Below are 17327 nucleotides of genomic sequence, written 5' to 3' on the forward strand. Positions count from 1 at the left end.
ACACACTCTCACACTGATACTCAACACGTACACACATATGCAGAGCGGACACGCACAGGCACACTCACTCAGCCACACAATGCGCAGACAGACGTACACACATGAAGAAACCCGCACAGACACGCGCACAAACACACAGGCGCATACACATAGTGCATACACACATAAGTATGTACACACAGAAGTATAGTAGTCCTTTATTGTTTTTACTTTGCGCAACTAATACTCGGGACCAGATGGGTCAGGCCGTCACATACGCACATTGGATTTCCTGCCAGCAAGCTTACCTGGTCACATGGAAGGGCGTGTGACCCAGAGCCCTGTGGGAGGCAACACCACAACATCCGGGACAGCAGGGATGGGTGGTATGTACCCTTTACTCTGCAGTTTAGTCCACAAAGCATATACTCCACTTCTTTAGGAGTTAACAGGTTAATAGAGGTAAACATGGGTAAGTAGTATTTTATGGTTATAGGGGTTGGTAAATGGAGATTATAGGATTAAGGGAGGGGTAGAGGTAAAGGGGTTGTTATGCTTCAGCGGTAGACCGAAGTAAATGGAGATATTTATTTTAATAAGGATTTTTGAGGCTACTGGGGGGGAAGTGGGGGGCGAGTTAGGTAGTAACACCCCCCCCCCCCAAAATACATACTATATTAATCTTTTTTTTTTTAATAAAAAAAATGTGAGGAGTTCTCCGGCTATGGGGTTGGTGGAGGCATTCATCCACCCTTTCCAAAGCCCCCATAGCCTCTACCCATACCGATGTCGCATCATTAACAAGTGGACTAAAGCAGTTGATGATTTGCCATAATTAAGACCAATCGCCTGTGCACAAATAATTTAAATGCATTTGGGAGCCCGGACGTCATCCGTATTATTGCCGCGTCAACAGGCCTTACAAGACGCCATCAATCACTCATTTGTAAAGCGTGGCTTGTCACCCGACAAGTAAAGAAATACAAAAAAATAAAAAATCGATTTCTTTACCTTTGGTATAATCGCAGAACCAGGGCTTTACTTTTAATGTTAAAAGTAAAGCTTGAGTGCCGCGATTATACCAAAAGTAAAGAAATAGATTTTTTTCCTATTTCTTTACCTTTGGTATAATTGCGGCACCCGCGCTTTACTTATAACATCAAAAGTGAAGCGCAGGTGCTGCGGTTATACCAAAAGTAAAGAAAAACAAGTGGCGCGCGCGTCACGCCTATGCCTGGGCACGATCATTGCTCCTCCCACGGCCTATTGGTGTTTATTACGCGCTTGGTGTGCGTAATAGACACCAATAGGCCATGGGATGAGCTTTGCGCGTGCCTCCGGCCAATTGCGTGCAGTCTTTTACAATAAGACGCACGCAAAAGCCAATGGGGGAGCTGAAAAGGAACACTCACATTTCCAGTTTTTCACATCCAAAATGCCTTGCGCTGCGCGAACGCTGCTGCACAGTTCACCGCTAGCAGTGAGGCCGAAAAAAATCACTAAGAGGTGCTGTAGAATAACTTCAGTAACACTTTACTCCACCTCAGAACAAGTTAGAACACTTACAGAAGTAAAGAAGGTCACCACGGGAAGCTGCAGGGACGGCAGGCAGTCAATGTTTGCTAAAATACCATACTGGGTGTTCTGGCAATTTGAAAACTGGATCTCAAGGAGCAACAGTTGCTCATTCCACAAACTGACTCAAAACTGTTGCCTCTACGACACAGGAAACAGCAAACGAACAGGGGCACATTTGTCATTGTTTGAGACTAAGGTACATGTTGCTTGGCTTCGTGTCCAAGTACTTGCTGCCTAGCCAACAGATAGTTTAGCAGCATTCGTAAATTGTACATTTGTGGCTCCTCATCATTTTGAACTTTTTATTTGCTTTTGTGGTTTACGTCCATGGTGTTACATGTATGTCTTATTTTCTCGCCTCAACTCATCAAGTCAGGGATACTTTTTGCCAGTGACTTTCAGCTTATTAAATGTTTGCTTGTCTCCTACCATTGCTCACTTTTAGAGATGGTGTTCTTTTTGCTTCAGCACTTCATGAAAGTGTATGTGTTTACCAGCTGTCTCCCTCATGCTTTCCTCCCAAGTGTCATGCTGCACTCTCATCGGTGTTCTTCTCCCCCATGCTCTGTGTTGCCCTCTAGCCAGTGTGCGTCTCCCTTTGCTTATGTTGTTCTCTCCCTCGTGTGCGCCTCTCCCTGCCTGCATGCCTTGTTGCTCTTTCCCCTAACTCAGCCAACCATTATGTTTTAAACATGTTCATCAAAACGACTACTTTGCTCCGAAATTATCACAGACCCTTAGAGCCCCTCACATATGAAAGCAAGATCGATGCAAAAACAACACTGGGGTTGGGGGCAAGCAACATGGAAGATGCGGAAGGGTAGAAGGAACAATGAGGAGAGAGGAGGAAGGCGCAATTTGAATTTGAATTTAAAAACATTTATTGAGCGCACTTATACCAGGCGGTTTCATGGCGCTTTTCAGATTGCGACCCGCGTCAGCAGCAGGGGGAGATTAGGCAGCAAAAGGTCGGGAAAAGAGAAAGGTTTTAAGATTTTTCCGGAACTCCATATAGGAGGGTGAAGTGTGGAGTCCCGCAGGAAGGGAGTTCCAGAAAGCTGGGGCAAGGACACCAAATTTTGCTCCACCAGCTTTCTTCTTTTTGAAACGTGGAGTGACCAAAAGTGCCATGTGGGTGGAACGGAGTTCTCTACCCGGCGTGTAGGGCTTGATGGCAGAGCATATAAACTCAGGGGCGGTACCCATTCTGGCCTGGAAGGTGAGGCAGCCAAGTTTGAATAAGGCTCGCTCTCTCACAGGCAACCAGTGTAATGCCTGCAATAGAGGGGTGGCACGGTGATATTTGGGCAGGCCATGAATCAGGCGAGCAGCCTGATTCTGCACTAGTTGCAGGCGATGGATAACATAGGCCGGCGCGCCGTTATAGATTATGTTGCCATAATCAAGGCGCGAGAGCACCATTGCCATCACGATGATTTTTAAAGCCGGGAGGGAAAAGAAGCGGGAGATCTTTCTGATTGTCCTAAGAGAAAAGATACAAGAAGACACCACAGAACTGACTTGGGAATGAACAGAAAGTTGCGAGTTGAGAAGAATGCCGAGGGTTTTAACTTTGGGGGCCGGGAGTGGGGGAGCACCGAGTGATGGGGGCCAATGGGAGGGAGACCAGGGGCTGCAACCACCTCCGGTCAGGACCAGCTCAGTCTTGTCCGGGTTGAGTTTGAGGTGGTTGCAGTTCATCCAGTCCTGAATGAACAACATGACCGTTTGAACATTCTGGGCGGATGAAGGGGAATGGGAGAGGTTAAAGATTAGCTGGAGGTCATCGGCGTAATTAAACACCGTGACCTCGAGCTGCTGCAACATAAAAATGAGGGGGTAGATGTATAAATTAAACAAAAGAGGGGAAAGTGAAGAGCCCTGGGGAACACCACACACTACCTTGCGGGAGGCGGCAGTGAAACCAGCAAGGTGGACCGCCTGAGCCCTCTCGCTCAGGAAGGACTCGAGCCATGAGAAGGCTAGGCCCTCTATGCCCGCCACCCTGACACGGGTGAGGAGGATGGAGTGGTCCACCGTGTCAAAAGCGGCAGACAGATCTAAAAGGATGAGGGCTTGCGGGAGGTTGGTGTCAATGCCTTCACGTAGCCCGTCCATCACTGAGATTACCACCTTCTCCGTGGAGTGGAGGGGCCGAAAGCCTGCCTCGCAAGGGGAGAGGCAGTGATTTGTCTCCACGTGGGTGCTCAGGGTGCTGGTAACATGGGTTTCTAAAACCTTACCCAAATAAGGCGGGAGAGAGATGGGGCGATAGTTAGAAGGGGATGATGGATCGGCGCCAGCCTTTTTTAAGATTGGGATGACAACCGCGGATTTATGGAAACTAGGAACAACCCCATTGCTGAGTGAATCGTTAAGGAGTGTGAGGGGCGGGGTAGGACAAGCCAGGAAGGTTTCTCTCAGGATGTGAGCGGGGCCAAAATCCAAGGGGGAGCCTGACTTCACCCTTTGGAGCAGTGGGAGGAGTGTGGCTTTGGTCAAGAGGGGAATGTTGGTTAATTTAGGAATGGTGGGAGGGGGGAAGGATTAATGAATGTGGAAGATGGAAGAGGGATGTTGGTCTTAATCTTTGCGACCTTCTCAATGAAAAACTCGTTGAGCGAGTCGCAAAGGGATTGGGAGGGGGGAATCATGGCCGTAGCTCTGTCAGATGAGGCCAATTCATGCACAGTGGCAAAAATTTCTTTTGATTGGGACTCCGCTGCCAGTATCCTATTGGAATAGAATTCGGTTTTGGCGTCAAGAATGCCTTGTTTATAAATCTTAAGAACAGATAGGTAAGCGGTTTTTAGCACAGGGCAATACGCTCTTCTCCATGCTCGCTCGGCTCTCCGTGCAGCCAATTTCTTCTCCTTAAGATCTGAGGTGAACCAGCGGTTGGCTGCATGGGCTTGCTTGACCGTGATTCGTCTCAAAGGGGCGAATTCATCGCCCGCTTGGGTCAGCCAGTTATTGATAGTGGTCAGCTGAGCAGGGGCTGCCAGGCCGGAAAGGTCAGGGCTGGTTTTGGCCAGAGACGAGCAGAGAGATGGCATATCGACTTTGCCCCATTTCCTAACCCAGGTGTTCTTAGGGAGCGGGGGCTTAGTCTTAGGGGCTAGAGCAAGGGAAAATGAAATAAACGAATGGTCTGACCAGGGACAAGGGGAAATGATGGGGGGTGTGGTAGGGATGTTTAAGGTCCAGATCTGATCCAGCGTGTGGCCCTGTATGTGCGTGGAACTGTGGATATGAGGTGTAAAATTAAGGCTGGTCATGAGATCGGTGAACTACTTAGAGAGGGAGCTTTCAGCAGGGTCATTTGGCCAGAAGTTGAGGTCCCCTAGACTAACACTGACAAGTTGTTTATCGCCAGTGTAGCCAGGAGATCTTGGAGGCTGGAAACAAAAGAAGGGGTGGAGTGGGGGGGGGGGCGGTATATAAGAACAGAGGTCAGGGGGGCCTGATGAGAAGTCGAGCGGGTTACCAGGTAATCTACTTCAGGAATGGGAGGGAAGGGAAGGATCTGAAAGTGAAGGTCAGTGCGAGCTATCAAGGCCACTCCTCCGCCTCTTCTGCCCTGCGGGCGGTCCGCTCGAATGGCAGAATATGAGGGGGGCAGTGCAGCTAAAACGTTGGGCAGGGAGTCAGCCTTGAACCAGGTCTCCGTTAAAAACAGGAGATCAGGTTCATGTGTGTCGATGTAGTCGAATAGCTCGTACTGATGGTTGACCGCCGACCTAGTGTTCAAGAGTGTGGCCGAGGTATTGAATACCGGAGTATGGAGGGTAGAGGGGGGAGAGGGAATAAGCGAGGGAGTGGAGGGCGAAGGGATCAGTTGTGATATGATCGCGGGTGGAGCGCGGGAAGGGAGAGAGAGCAGACCAAGGTGGGTCAGATGATCAATGGCAGAGGGTCCAATCGTACCGGGGTTCCAGTGTGAACAGAGTTGGGATGGAGAATATGTAAGTAAAGGGGTATGGTGAGGTGCCCCTAGCCCCGGCCGGCCGCGGACGGGCGCAGATGGGCTTGACTCTGGCGCAACTCCGGCGCGCCTTCGTCGCGCCCGCTGCGCTCGTCCGCTGCGCTGACACATATGGGCTGTTTAAATAGAGGAGTAGCGAGGGGGGAGTGGGGTGGGTGGAGTTGGCCGGTCCTGCCCAAGCCAAGATGGCAGCCGCGGCCGCTGTGCGCCCACCAAAGACGATCAGCCCACAGCGAGCCACGCGCAGCCCCTGAAACAATGAAGCAGGTTAGTGACCTGTTAACTTTGAGGCCGGTTAGACAATAGTTAAAAAGCACTGCAATAACAGCAATATAAAAGCGTGTCACCGCTCGTAATCAGCGGGACGAAAATAATGTTAAAATCAGGAATAGCAACCATCCAGCTACCGCTAGCAAGCCCACTGCCACCGGGCTGCTCGCAATCGCCGGGAAGGTGTAGGGAACTCTCCTAAATAGAGGAGTAGCGAGGGGGGAGGGGAGTGGCGTGGGTGGAGTTGGCCGGTTCTGCCCAAACCAAGATGGCGGCCGCAGCCGCTGTGCGCCCGCCAAAGACGATCAGCCCACAGCGAGCCACGCGCAGCCCCTGAAACAATGAAGCAGGTTAGTGACCTGTTAACTTTGAGGCAGGTTAGACAATAGTTAAAAAGCACTGCAATAACAGCAATATAAAAGCGTGTCACCGCTCGTAATCAGCGGGACGAAAATAATGTTAAAATCAGGAATAGCAACCATCCAGCTACCGCTAGCAAGCCCACTGCCACCGGGCTGCTCGCAATCGAGTGACAGTACCTAGAAGCCAGTGGTGCCCAGGAAGACTTCACTTTGCGCTCACCATTACTGTGGAAATACTCGGCCACGGCTCCCACCATCCACTCAGCCTTCTCCCGGCTGTATGCGCCTCCGAAGCCGTTGTCCACCGCGATCTGCAGCACGGCCCAGTTCTCCAGCGCTGCGCGGATCCCCTCCTGGAGCAGCCCGCGGGTGTCGCTGCTGGCCGCCAGGGGTAGCAATTGAGGGGTAGCAACATGGAGGGTGTGAGGAGGCAAAGGGGAATGCACGCTGGCAAGAGCCATTAGGGGCAGGGAGAAGCACTTGGGTGTCAGATCAATAGCGAGAACAGTGGGAGAAAGTACACGAAGGAGACAGCTAAAAAAAGCATGCAACCTCATATGGTGCTTAATACAAAAGCAAACAATAGTGCTTGAAAGAAAAATATTGCCAACTGGGATACATACGAAGCAGGCAAATGAGAGTACAGGAAAACCAATCAATAGTAAAAAAATTGTTGGGCTCCCAACCCCCCTACTTTCTATGTACACCATAATTTTCCTCCTAAGAGATAGCATATATGCTCAGTTTAGTAGGTTCCCCCAAAACATGGACCAGGCCATTGACACCAACATAGAACACTGTGTTGGCAGCAAAATGCACAAAGACTAGAATGACAGTTTGCCAGCTTAAGCTAGTTGGACAAAACATTAAACTTTAGGGCTCGAATGAAATAACAGAAATTAATACTCTTTTAAGCAAATTGTGGGCAATATATAATTATGTGTTTCTTGGAGGCAAAAGGGAAGGTTCTTGTTATGTATAAAATTCTTTTTTTCATATTATTACATAGCAGGTAATGGTTGATAAATCCCATACATGAATTATTAAAACAGTTATAAACAGACAGTGAATGAAAATAGAACAAATGGTGTTAGCAATACGGCAAGATGGTTCACAACGCGCGTTTCGGCCAATGTAGCCTTCCTCAGGTGGCCGTGTATATTGCTGTAACCAAAGGTATCCAGACCTTGATATGCAAACTAGAAAAGGTATTTATTATATTCCACGCCATCCCACACTGCAGCGAGGCATAAGGGACGGAGTATCCACACCCTTCCACGCTGCAGCGAGGCATAAGGGACGGAGTGTCCACGCCCTCCCACACTGCAGCAAGGCATAAGGGATGGAGGTCCCAAGCCACCCCATGCTGCAGCAAGGCATAAGGGACGGAGAGTTCAAGCCATCCCACGCTGCAGCTATCAGTGCTTCTCAGGTACTAAGACCCTGGTACGCATGGTCAGCAGGTATTGGAAGTAAGAACCTGCCCAGATGCCCAGCAGATCCTCCAACTCAAATCATCCAAATAGAGGTACAGCTTTCCATTCCGTGAGCACGACGCAGGCGGAGCCCAACAGCGAATAGAATAACCGACATGTGCTTTGCCTTGGAGCCACCTCGGCAACTTTGACTCTTGTGCACTGTGCAATCAAATGTTGCAACCTGATGCATGTGAGACTCTGCAAACAAGCAGCACAGGTGCATAGGCTTAGTAAGAATCTCTGCAAGTCCTGCTCCTCTAAAATGCATTTGATGTCGACCATTGGCAAACACCAGCACAAATTAAGCACTCTCGGTATTATATGCTCAGGCTGACCAGCTGTGATTTGAGATTCTGTGTAAATGTGTTATGCTCACACTGTTTCAAACATCTGTTGCTTTTCTTGCAAAACCCTTATTTTTTCTCTAGCTTTATGCCTACAGCTGTTTCTGTCTGATGCTGAGTATCATATAGACACTTAAGGCATAAGGCTGCATAGAAATCACTCAGTCACACATTCACTCACTGATTACTAAGCGTAAAGATGTGTTGGCAAAAGGTTGCAACGATAGTACTGATAATTATTAACAAAAGTAACTAAGGGGCATATTAACAAGATGTGCGTTAAAAAACACACATCGCACATTTCACTATCGCCGGCTATAGCTGGATTTTTTTGCCATGTTAGCGCGTTATTATCAACGCGCAACACATAGGCGATAGTAAATCCTGGGATAGCCGGCGATAGTGACCATTAGCGCGTGAAAACAAGCGTTGTTTTCACGCGCTAATGTGTGCCTTCATAATATGGGGGGGTGGATTCAGCTTTATGATCCACACCCCCATGTTATCAATGCCTAACGCCTGGTCAGAGCAGGCGTTGGGAGACCTGCGATAAACGAGTTTATCGCAGGTCTTTTCCTCCCAACGACTGCCTTGGTAATAGGGTGTTCCCACCTCCAACCACATTTTACATGTGGTTGGACATGGGAACGCCCACTTTGCATGTCATTAGCGATGTTTCTCGCTGACATGCAAAGTGGGCTTGAGGCAGACGTTGCAATGCCCTTGTTAATAGGGCGCTGGAAGTATCGCCGATTTCTCGGGGAATTGTGCTGAGAAAGCGGCGATACCTCAGCTTGTTAATTTGCCCCACAATGCTTAAATCTCCACGTACCTGCATTCATACCATTTAGTAGATAGTTTACTGCTGCACAGATCGTGTTATCCTTAAAATGCACGAAAACTCAGTCTGTAACCAATAAATGAATCTGTGCTGTGTCTGACCATCCATTGTATCAGTTTAAGGAACATGCTGCATGAATGTGCATGTCATTATGACCACCTGTATGATATTCCCCTGTTAATTACTTTGCTGTTTCGTGTTTTCACTTCCATCAGAGGATGTCGACGATGACTCCCCAGTCGCGATGGCCCTCGCTCGAGCCAACAGTCTTAGCAATGCAAGGAGTATGGTGAATATCTACACCTCCACCGAGAGTAAGTGCTGTTTGGTGTCTTCTCGTTATTTAGTGCTTGATAAATGTGGCAGTGTATTCAAGGTCCTCACGTTCAGAAGGCGAATAAGGCAGCCATGTTGCAGTGTCAGCAGCTGGGAGTTGGAAAGGCCACTGTACTTCCTCTGGGGCCCCAGCAGCCTCCCAGCAGCTTCCTCTAGGCTTCAGCAGCCCGAGGGACTGCCACTACCATCCGTAAGACTTTCACGATTTCTGATAGTGTGTGATGAGCTGTGGAATTTAAAAACGAGAATAGATCCTAGAGAGAGAAAATGGAGTCCTGTATCAGCATGAAATGCCAGACTTGAAGGTACCACAGGGAAAGCCAAGACGGGCAGCTGCCTTCGGAATCAGCTGCAGTCGGGTGCTCAAATATGTTTGTAGACCAATGAAAGGAGGGTTCAGCCCTCCAAACATGAGATGGGAAAAAGGTGAGAGAGGAAGGTTGTTTTACCGTTCTTTAATTGAACGAGCACTGGTAAAGCCAATAGGTCTGGATTTAATGGCCCATTAACACTGTTGGGAGATGGACTGAATTGAACAAACAGGAGCTGGCTGAAAGTGCTATAAGTGGAAAGAAGTCCCTCATGCAGTGCAATGCAAGCACTTGAGCAGGGGTGGAAGAATACATCCAAAGGAGCAGGGGCACCACCACAAGCAGAGGCACAGTTTTTTGGGAGATAGCCAGGAAAGCATCAGGTGCCATAAGAGCGGTCAGTTGCTTATGGCATTGTCACGCTAAGGACCTGACCCACAAAGGGCCTCTGCATTTGTGATGCAGGCCCTGCAGTCGTGGGGGAGTGTCCGCACTCGGGGCGGAATCAATACAATGAGAATTCTCATTGTGCAGATTCTGCCCCGAGTGCAGAGACCGCCCCACAACTGAACTGAACCAGGCCCGGAGTGTCCAAGGCCACGAACAGAATGATCCCAGACAAGCTTTAGTTCTTTTAAGCACTTACAGAGCTGGGGGTTTGTCTAAATGTCCTGGGCCTATGGCCCTTTGGTATTAGGTCCTGGGGTTACTTTGCTGCCAGGTTTCAGGTAGATGGAATCACACACTGCATCATATTAAACACTGAAAATGTGATTAACGTAAACATTCTTGATCGTAAATCTTTGCATATATTATTTTATGTTGTTGAATAGTGACACCATCCGGAAATGTTTCGATATTGATAAGCATTGTATTTGACACTGTATTTTGCTTTTAATTATTGTGGTGAGACCCTGACAAAGCAAAAAGGCCTAACATTTGCTAAGTCTAGCCCTCATCCTGTGTTAGGCGTATAGGAACGATAATGGGTTTTTCTGGTAGAGCGCTTGCAGGAGTGCAGACCGTTAGTGGTGCCTCATGCATAAGTGACCCACGGTACTTTTAGGGGGTTACTTGACCTGCAGTACCTTTGTTTCCTATGTGGCCTCTGTTTTTTAGGCCCTTTAGAGGTGGCATTATATGCATTTCCAGCTGCCATTCTATATACATTTGTTTATTTATGCGTAGTACTTAGTAGTGTGTGTAATAAAATACTTTACCTTTTTGGAAAGAAAAAGAACTGACTGGACAGCGAAATATTGTGTTGTTTGTTGCATTGCTGAATTCTGAGTCTGTTGCCCATAGCACCTCCCCTCAGTAAGCATTGGACTGTTCCTCCTTACTACCCTGAGAGTCAACTGCTAAAAAGGGGTAATTTGTTCCCAGGTGGGGCGTCCGAAGTACAGTGGCCCAAGACCCCAGTCGCAGAAGTCCCCAGTTATTACAATTGGGTCCCATTACCCCATATCTGCCCTGGGACCCTCTGACTCCAGATACCTTACAAGAAGAGAAACAAAAAGCATTAGATTGGAGACATGTAAAGAAAAGGACACTACATTTGTAGTCAGGAATGGGCAGGCCTGGGCGGAAATGCCAGGTTTGGTAGCTGGAGTTTAATTGGCTGGTAAAAGGAACCAGGGAGCACAAAGCTTTTAGTTGTGCTCGTGTTATGATCCCAGTAGGATAAAACATAAACAAATATGGAGAATGGACTATACTGTGAAGCATTCTTGAGTAAATGAGTTTATCAGAATTTGGGGCACAACCTGTTTAGTAACAACAATATAGGGAATGGGCTACCCAGAATTGATAGAAGGAAAAAAAGGAGGCTCTATCTCTGTCACAGCCAAGGATTATTTACAATGCAAACAGGAATAGTATTGAGTAAGCTGCCCTCATCAGTAGTGTTTGCAGATTTGAAATCTGTTTTGACTGATAAGGGAACTATTTGCTGGTTCTACCAGTTTGCTAGAAAATAGCCTGCCAAAGGGATTGAGTGTTTATATCACTGTTCTTGCATAAGGGTCCATCAGCGCTTTGATAGCTTCATTATATCTCCATTGAGAACATGTATCAGTATTCAGGATATTCATTGAAATTCCAGTGAAATTGACATTGTATCTTCTTTGGTGTATCTTAAATACTATGAAACTATGCTTGATTGACAATTGCAGTAGATACCTTATATTGTTGTTATTGACATTATTTTGCTCATCTCATGTGAGATGTCGTTTAAGGTTACAAAGCCAGATTAGTGGGATCTTTGGAAGGTTTATAAACATATAGACCATCCGTATGTGAATTAACACCAGCTTTGCCCTTATGTCCACAGCATACAATAAGCCGCAAACAATAACCCAACAGCTTCTTGAGCCTGAACGGGCAAAGGAACTGAGCAAATCTACACCAGCCCTCCTGTCAGAGGTAAGTGTGCTTCACACACTCAGGCACATGCAAGCGCCTTTCGGTTTAAGGGAATGTTGGGTTTGCCTTCAGGCATCGTTTGTGACGGTAAGTATATGCCATATTTAGATGACGGATTTAGTTTTAATTAAACACTTGCTGCCTTTGAGAAATATATATTTTCATGCACAAAGTTCCAGGTTTGTAGATATTAAAAGCCAATAATGCAAATTTGAGAGATTTTCTACATCTAGAGAGATCAATTTATGAGATCATGACATATGAGTTAATAAATTGGACTAGATGCCTTAATCATACATATTTATGGTATTATAAGACACTGAGAACTTGTTATGTTATAAAACATTTTATTACGCGCTCTGCTACTACAAAGTATCCTGGCGCGATATGTAGGCACTAAACTGACCCAATCCAAAAAGAAAGAAGCAGAGAGCTAAATACTGAGGTTAAAAAGATGGGTTTTTAGCCCTTTCTTAAATCCTGCCAATGTAGTTGATGATCTCAGAGAGAGCGGCAAGGCATTCCAGGCCCGTGCTGTTTGGACAGAAATTGACTGACCACCCAGTCTCGCATATCTGATTTTAGGCATAGACATCAGACGGAGATTGGCCGATCGAAGAGCACGATGAGGCGTGTAAAAGGAAAACCTCTTGTGCAAGTATTGTGGGCCTTGCTGGTGCAGGGCCCGAAAGGCCAAAACCAATGATTTAAACATAATGCGATGTGCCACTGGGAGCCAGTGGAGCTCTCGAAGATGGGCACGTGCACTAGTTCTTCGTGGAAGATGGAACAGAAGTTCCCTCTTCCATGGCTTCAGCACATGCCCATATATTAAGGGCCTTTATAAGGTAGCTTTATCAATGATAAATACCATTATCCAGATATAAAATATGTTTTGATGTATGTTTTTTAATACAATACTTTTCTTTCCTCCAAACATGCTTGATGTCCTCTACTCCCCTTCCCCCACCGAACATCACTGTAGATTCAATTTTATGCTGAACATGTATAATACAAAAGACTACAATTGGTTCTGTCGGGTAAGATAAATTGCTTATGTACTCAAGAGGTAATCATAGACAAAAATTTGAGCAAGTAACATTAATACTTTACAAATTAAGTTGGAACACATGAGACAGAGATTTTTGCAGAGCAGTAAGTATTTACTTTTTCTGTAGGTCAAATATTTCATTCAGCTTTCAACAGTTCAAAAAATGGGTGACAATAAGTATAGTGAGTAAAAGTGACCAAGTGACATGGGTGAATAAGTGTCTTTTATACATTGGTGAGACAAAGACATATACTTTTTTACAAAACGTACACAGGAGGTAAACTTGATGTTCGGCCAGTATGGATCTAAGTCAAGTGTCTCTGGTAGAACTCACAAGGGCTTGATATTTTAAGACCAGAAGACCTGTGATGGACAGGGACAGTATAAGTGTGTCGATGTTTCAACCCTAAAGTACGCGTAATTTAAAAGAGCGCATTGATGGGTCTTCTTCAGGACAAGAAAACAATGGGAAAGACAGCCACCTTCAAGTGGATTAAGTCAAACATGTAGATTCAAAGTGTGACCTCAATGATAATTTCAAGGCAAAGGATTGACGTGGAAGATCAACTTTGCGATCTGATTTCATAAATTATTTTGCGGCAGGGGTATCAGCTTGTCTACCAAGGAGGTGGAGCTCTCGTTTCTGTAATTTCAATGGCTCTCCTGGCGCGGTCAGTGATAATTGAAGCAATCCCTCTGAATTCAGTCGAGCTCTGACATTGCGGGCAGCAGAACATGTATTATAAACAAACCTTAATAAATACCTTTTTGGAAATGGGAGGTTAGAAGTGTCATTATTGCTACCTTTTCTTTTTTTTCCCTCGAAAGTAAATTCTGCCATAACAGAGGAGCCGCTGCTGGAATTATTGCAAGATATGTGGCATCATCTCTAGGTTAGCTCAAGGCATTGTAACTCTGGGGTTGCTTAATAATGGTGCAAGGCAGAAAAAATATGTCCGGCAGCATAACTTATGCCACACACTATTACCGTCACATTCACTAGCAGGACCGGTCCGTGACAGACTGACAAACATTAAGACTCTACAGGAGTAATGAAGAAAAGAATTGCATCATTAACCCTTAAACAGGTTTGACAAAAGGTAATCCACCCTAGGGTAAATTAATAAAAGTACCATCACTTTCGGCATTATTTTTAAACTCAATTAGTTATCAATGTGATTTGCTACATTGCTTCATAAAGAGTATAAGAACCTAAATATTTGATTTCATGTATTTAATGATGCAAGCTGTTTATGATTTCATATTAATAGCATATGCGTGGGCCTCTAAAGAAAGGGTGCTAATACCATTTTTGGACAGGGGTGTGGTAATACAGGAGGTGGAACCTTTCCTGGTTAAACTGGGTGAGATCCCACACCCAGAAAAATTTGTATTCTCATGCCGAGGTACCTGTGCAGAAAACATGCAGAGGTACCACGGCTACACTTCGTATTAAGACTTTGCGTGTGTAAAAGCAGGTATTTTAGTCAATACTGTCTGTAAATTAAGATGCCCTCTTTGTGTTTTTTTGGGTAGACCGAGTCTGATACAGCATCAGAGATCAGTTTTCAGTTCAGCCGGCACCGAAAGACCCGAAGCAGCGGCAGCCACTCTTCTGATATGGCGTCAGTGTCCTCGGTAGGTACTCTGAAGTATGAAGAAGTACTACATTGGAACCAAATATGAGTGCAGCCTGCACGAGTGAAGGGCTTACGGCGTGGGAGAGCCGCCGCTTTGCGCCCGCGCTGCAGGGTTTTGAAACTGGGGCCGGATTTATCAAGATTTTGTATCAGTGCAATATCATGCAAAGTGGTGCAAAGTCCTAATCAATTGCTTAATTCTCAGAGCAAAATGTTTTTGAATTGTGAAGTTGTCATAAAAGTAAATCCAATATTACTTGGCACTACTTTGCATTACTTTGCATCAAGGGCCTGCCCCATGGCAGTTAACATCCACCCAACCACCCACTCTATCTTCTAAAATTGCTATACAGAGCTCTGCATAATAAAATGGCTCCTGGAGGCAGGTGTTAAAGAAAATGTTTTAATTTCTCCTAAGATTGCCTTTATGAAAGGTTTTGAAGCTAGTTTAAGCATAATATTTTGTACTGGAAGGGCACTCAGCAGCCTTTTTGTGTGCCAGCGATGGAGAAGAAAGCAGAAGCACCCTTTCCTAATAGATACGCCTCGGCAGTGCTCTTTGACTCAGGGAAATATAGCACAGGAACTTTAGCTCCTGCACTGATTTGCAATAAAATGTTATAAAAGTGTTCCTCCATGTTTTAATGCTGTTGCTCTGCCCCTGCGGAGCAAACTTGTCCATGTGATGTGCCACACCTCCCGTGGTTCCATCGCAGTCTCATCAACCCTATCCTCCTCTGGATGCAAACAGTGGCGGGTTGTAACAGGGCTGCCTTAATGCACTGCAATTTGCATGACAATTGTTTTATTTCCATTATGTGGACAAGTGCAGTACTGCCCTTGTACCAATCATTGTAAAAGGCATTTTAAAACAAGAACTTGTGCATTAAAGCAGTCCCTGCTGCTTAAAGTGTAAGTATGAGTGCCGGCTGGTTGGGAACAGAGGCATGGGGCGGAAAGGGAGGGTTTAGAAAAAAAAGACTACCTTTTTGTTGCCAGCCACCCCCTCTCCTCTGATGCAGGAACAGGAAGCACCCAAGCTCCCAGGCTTCCCTAGCCAATCACAGCGCTGCCTTACAGCAGCATTGTGATTGGTCTGAGTGCCGTGGTTCAGCGCTCAGACGGGGTCTGGAAAGCTGTGCATGTTCTCCACCCAGGCTCTACAATGCAGCTGGAGGAGAACAGGCTATTTTGTCCGGCCTAAAATGCCCCGCCCAACCGTCATGCGCACTTAAGGTGCAGCAGCAACCACTCCTCCTACCTCTATCAGGCTGTGGCAAGATCAGCCCCGCACCGCCCCAACCTGGCTGGCTCCTAACAGGGGGAGAACTGGATAATAATGTAACATTGTGTTATTGTCATTTTCTTTTTCTTTTTTCACTTAGTGGGGCGCCGCCCCTGGTAAGTACGGAACCCAATAAGGGCCGTATTAGGCAGACTTTGAGTCCCTCTTTTCCTGATGCAGTTTGTCATTACAATAATGAACAGTGGTGCATTTCTTGTGCCTGGTTGTATCGAGGACACCGTCCCAAATCAGACGATAGCCTGGTGTGTCCTCAGTGTCTTGCATGGGCAAAAACTCTTTTAGCAATTAAACACACTCTAGGCTTGTTGAGCTGCTTCTCGCATGCAGAAAGACGCCCAAAATGCGGACTAGTCGAATATTCCCTATATATCTGATTGAGAAAGCTTTTGGAGCATTTGTGATTTAATTCACAAAGCCGGAAAGCACATGGAGGGCTTTTCCATGAAGGTAAGTTGATGCAAAGCATGCAGTACATACATAGTAGTAAGTACCACCTAAACGAGCACCAGAGAGTTTTGCCAAAGGAGTGTCACGGTGCAGTCATGGAAAAGTAATGCAATTGAGGTGAACACCTTCACCTCATAAATGGACCTTAGTTCTAAAGATGCTTGCAAATGTTCAAGTTCAAGTTCAGGAATTTGTATAGCGCACTACTCACCCAGAGGGTCTCAAGGCGCTAGAGGGAGGTTGGGTGTATTACTTATCGAATAGCCAGGTTTTTAGTTGCTTTCTGAAGGAGAGGTTGTTCTGTGTAAGACGGAGGTGAGTGGGGAGAGAATTCCAGGTTTTGGCTGCTAAGTAGGAGAAGGATCTTCCTCCCATGGTGGATCTTTCGATGCGCGGAATTGCGGCGAGGGCTTGATTGGATGATCGTAGTTGGCGGGTGGGTGTGTAGAAGGACAGTCAGTGTGATCCAGGTATAAAGGCTGCAGCAAGTGCTCAAATGGTGCCTATTTAGGAAGGGAAGGCATTTCGAAAAATGGGAAAGACATTTGTGAAATGTATTGTAATTGTATTTATATAGCACTTACAACCCCTGACAAGACGACGAAAGCGATTTGTGGTGAATAGCAAACTTCTCCGAAACCCAAGGTTAGTAGTTAATCCAGTGGTTACTCCTAGTTATTAGTATTAGTCGTGTGGTCTCAATGAAACCCTTTGATGTTTTTACTTTGTGATAGATTAAATGAATAGGCGGTGTAAACTCCCCAAGTCTACTAATGAGGATAACCTTCAGATACATACGTCAGGGGTTATGGAAAGCTGCTACACCCCACTATTAGGGATCACCAATGGGCGCATCTGCAACTCCTGCCTTGCCCCTGGCAACCCTTGGCATTGCTTCTGCGACCCCTGGCCCAGAGGTGGCAAAATCAATCTAGGAACACAAGGGCAGCTTCTATTTGTGGACGTTGGGTGGGG

General features: G+C 46.3%; 1 protein-coding gene across 10 annotated transcripts in view; it reads left to right on the forward strand.

The window, feature by feature from the left end:
* The window catches only part of LOC147718541 (synaptotagmin-like protein 2), a 684078-nt gene that overhangs the window by 532819 nt on the left and 133932 nt on the right, over positions 1-17327 (forward strand). For all 10 annotated transcript variants that reach the window (XM_086918473.1, XM_086918472.1, XM_086918471.1 and 7 more), the window contains 3 exons: positions 9053-9151; positions 11817-11908; positions 14496-14597. In XM_086918473.1, the coding sequence (XP_086774599.1) occupies positions 9053-9151; positions 11817-11908; positions 14496-14597 (293 nt within the window). The remainder of the gene's footprint in view (positions 1-9052; positions 9152-11816; positions 11909-14495; positions 14598-17327) is intronic.

This window comes from Lissotriton vulgaris, chromosome 4_1, assembly GCF_964263255.1.
Source record: "Lissotriton vulgaris chromosome 4_1, aLisVul1.2, whole genome shotgun sequence".
NCBI lineage: Eukaryota > Metazoa > Chordata > Amphibia > Caudata > Salamandridae > Lissotriton > Lissotriton vulgaris.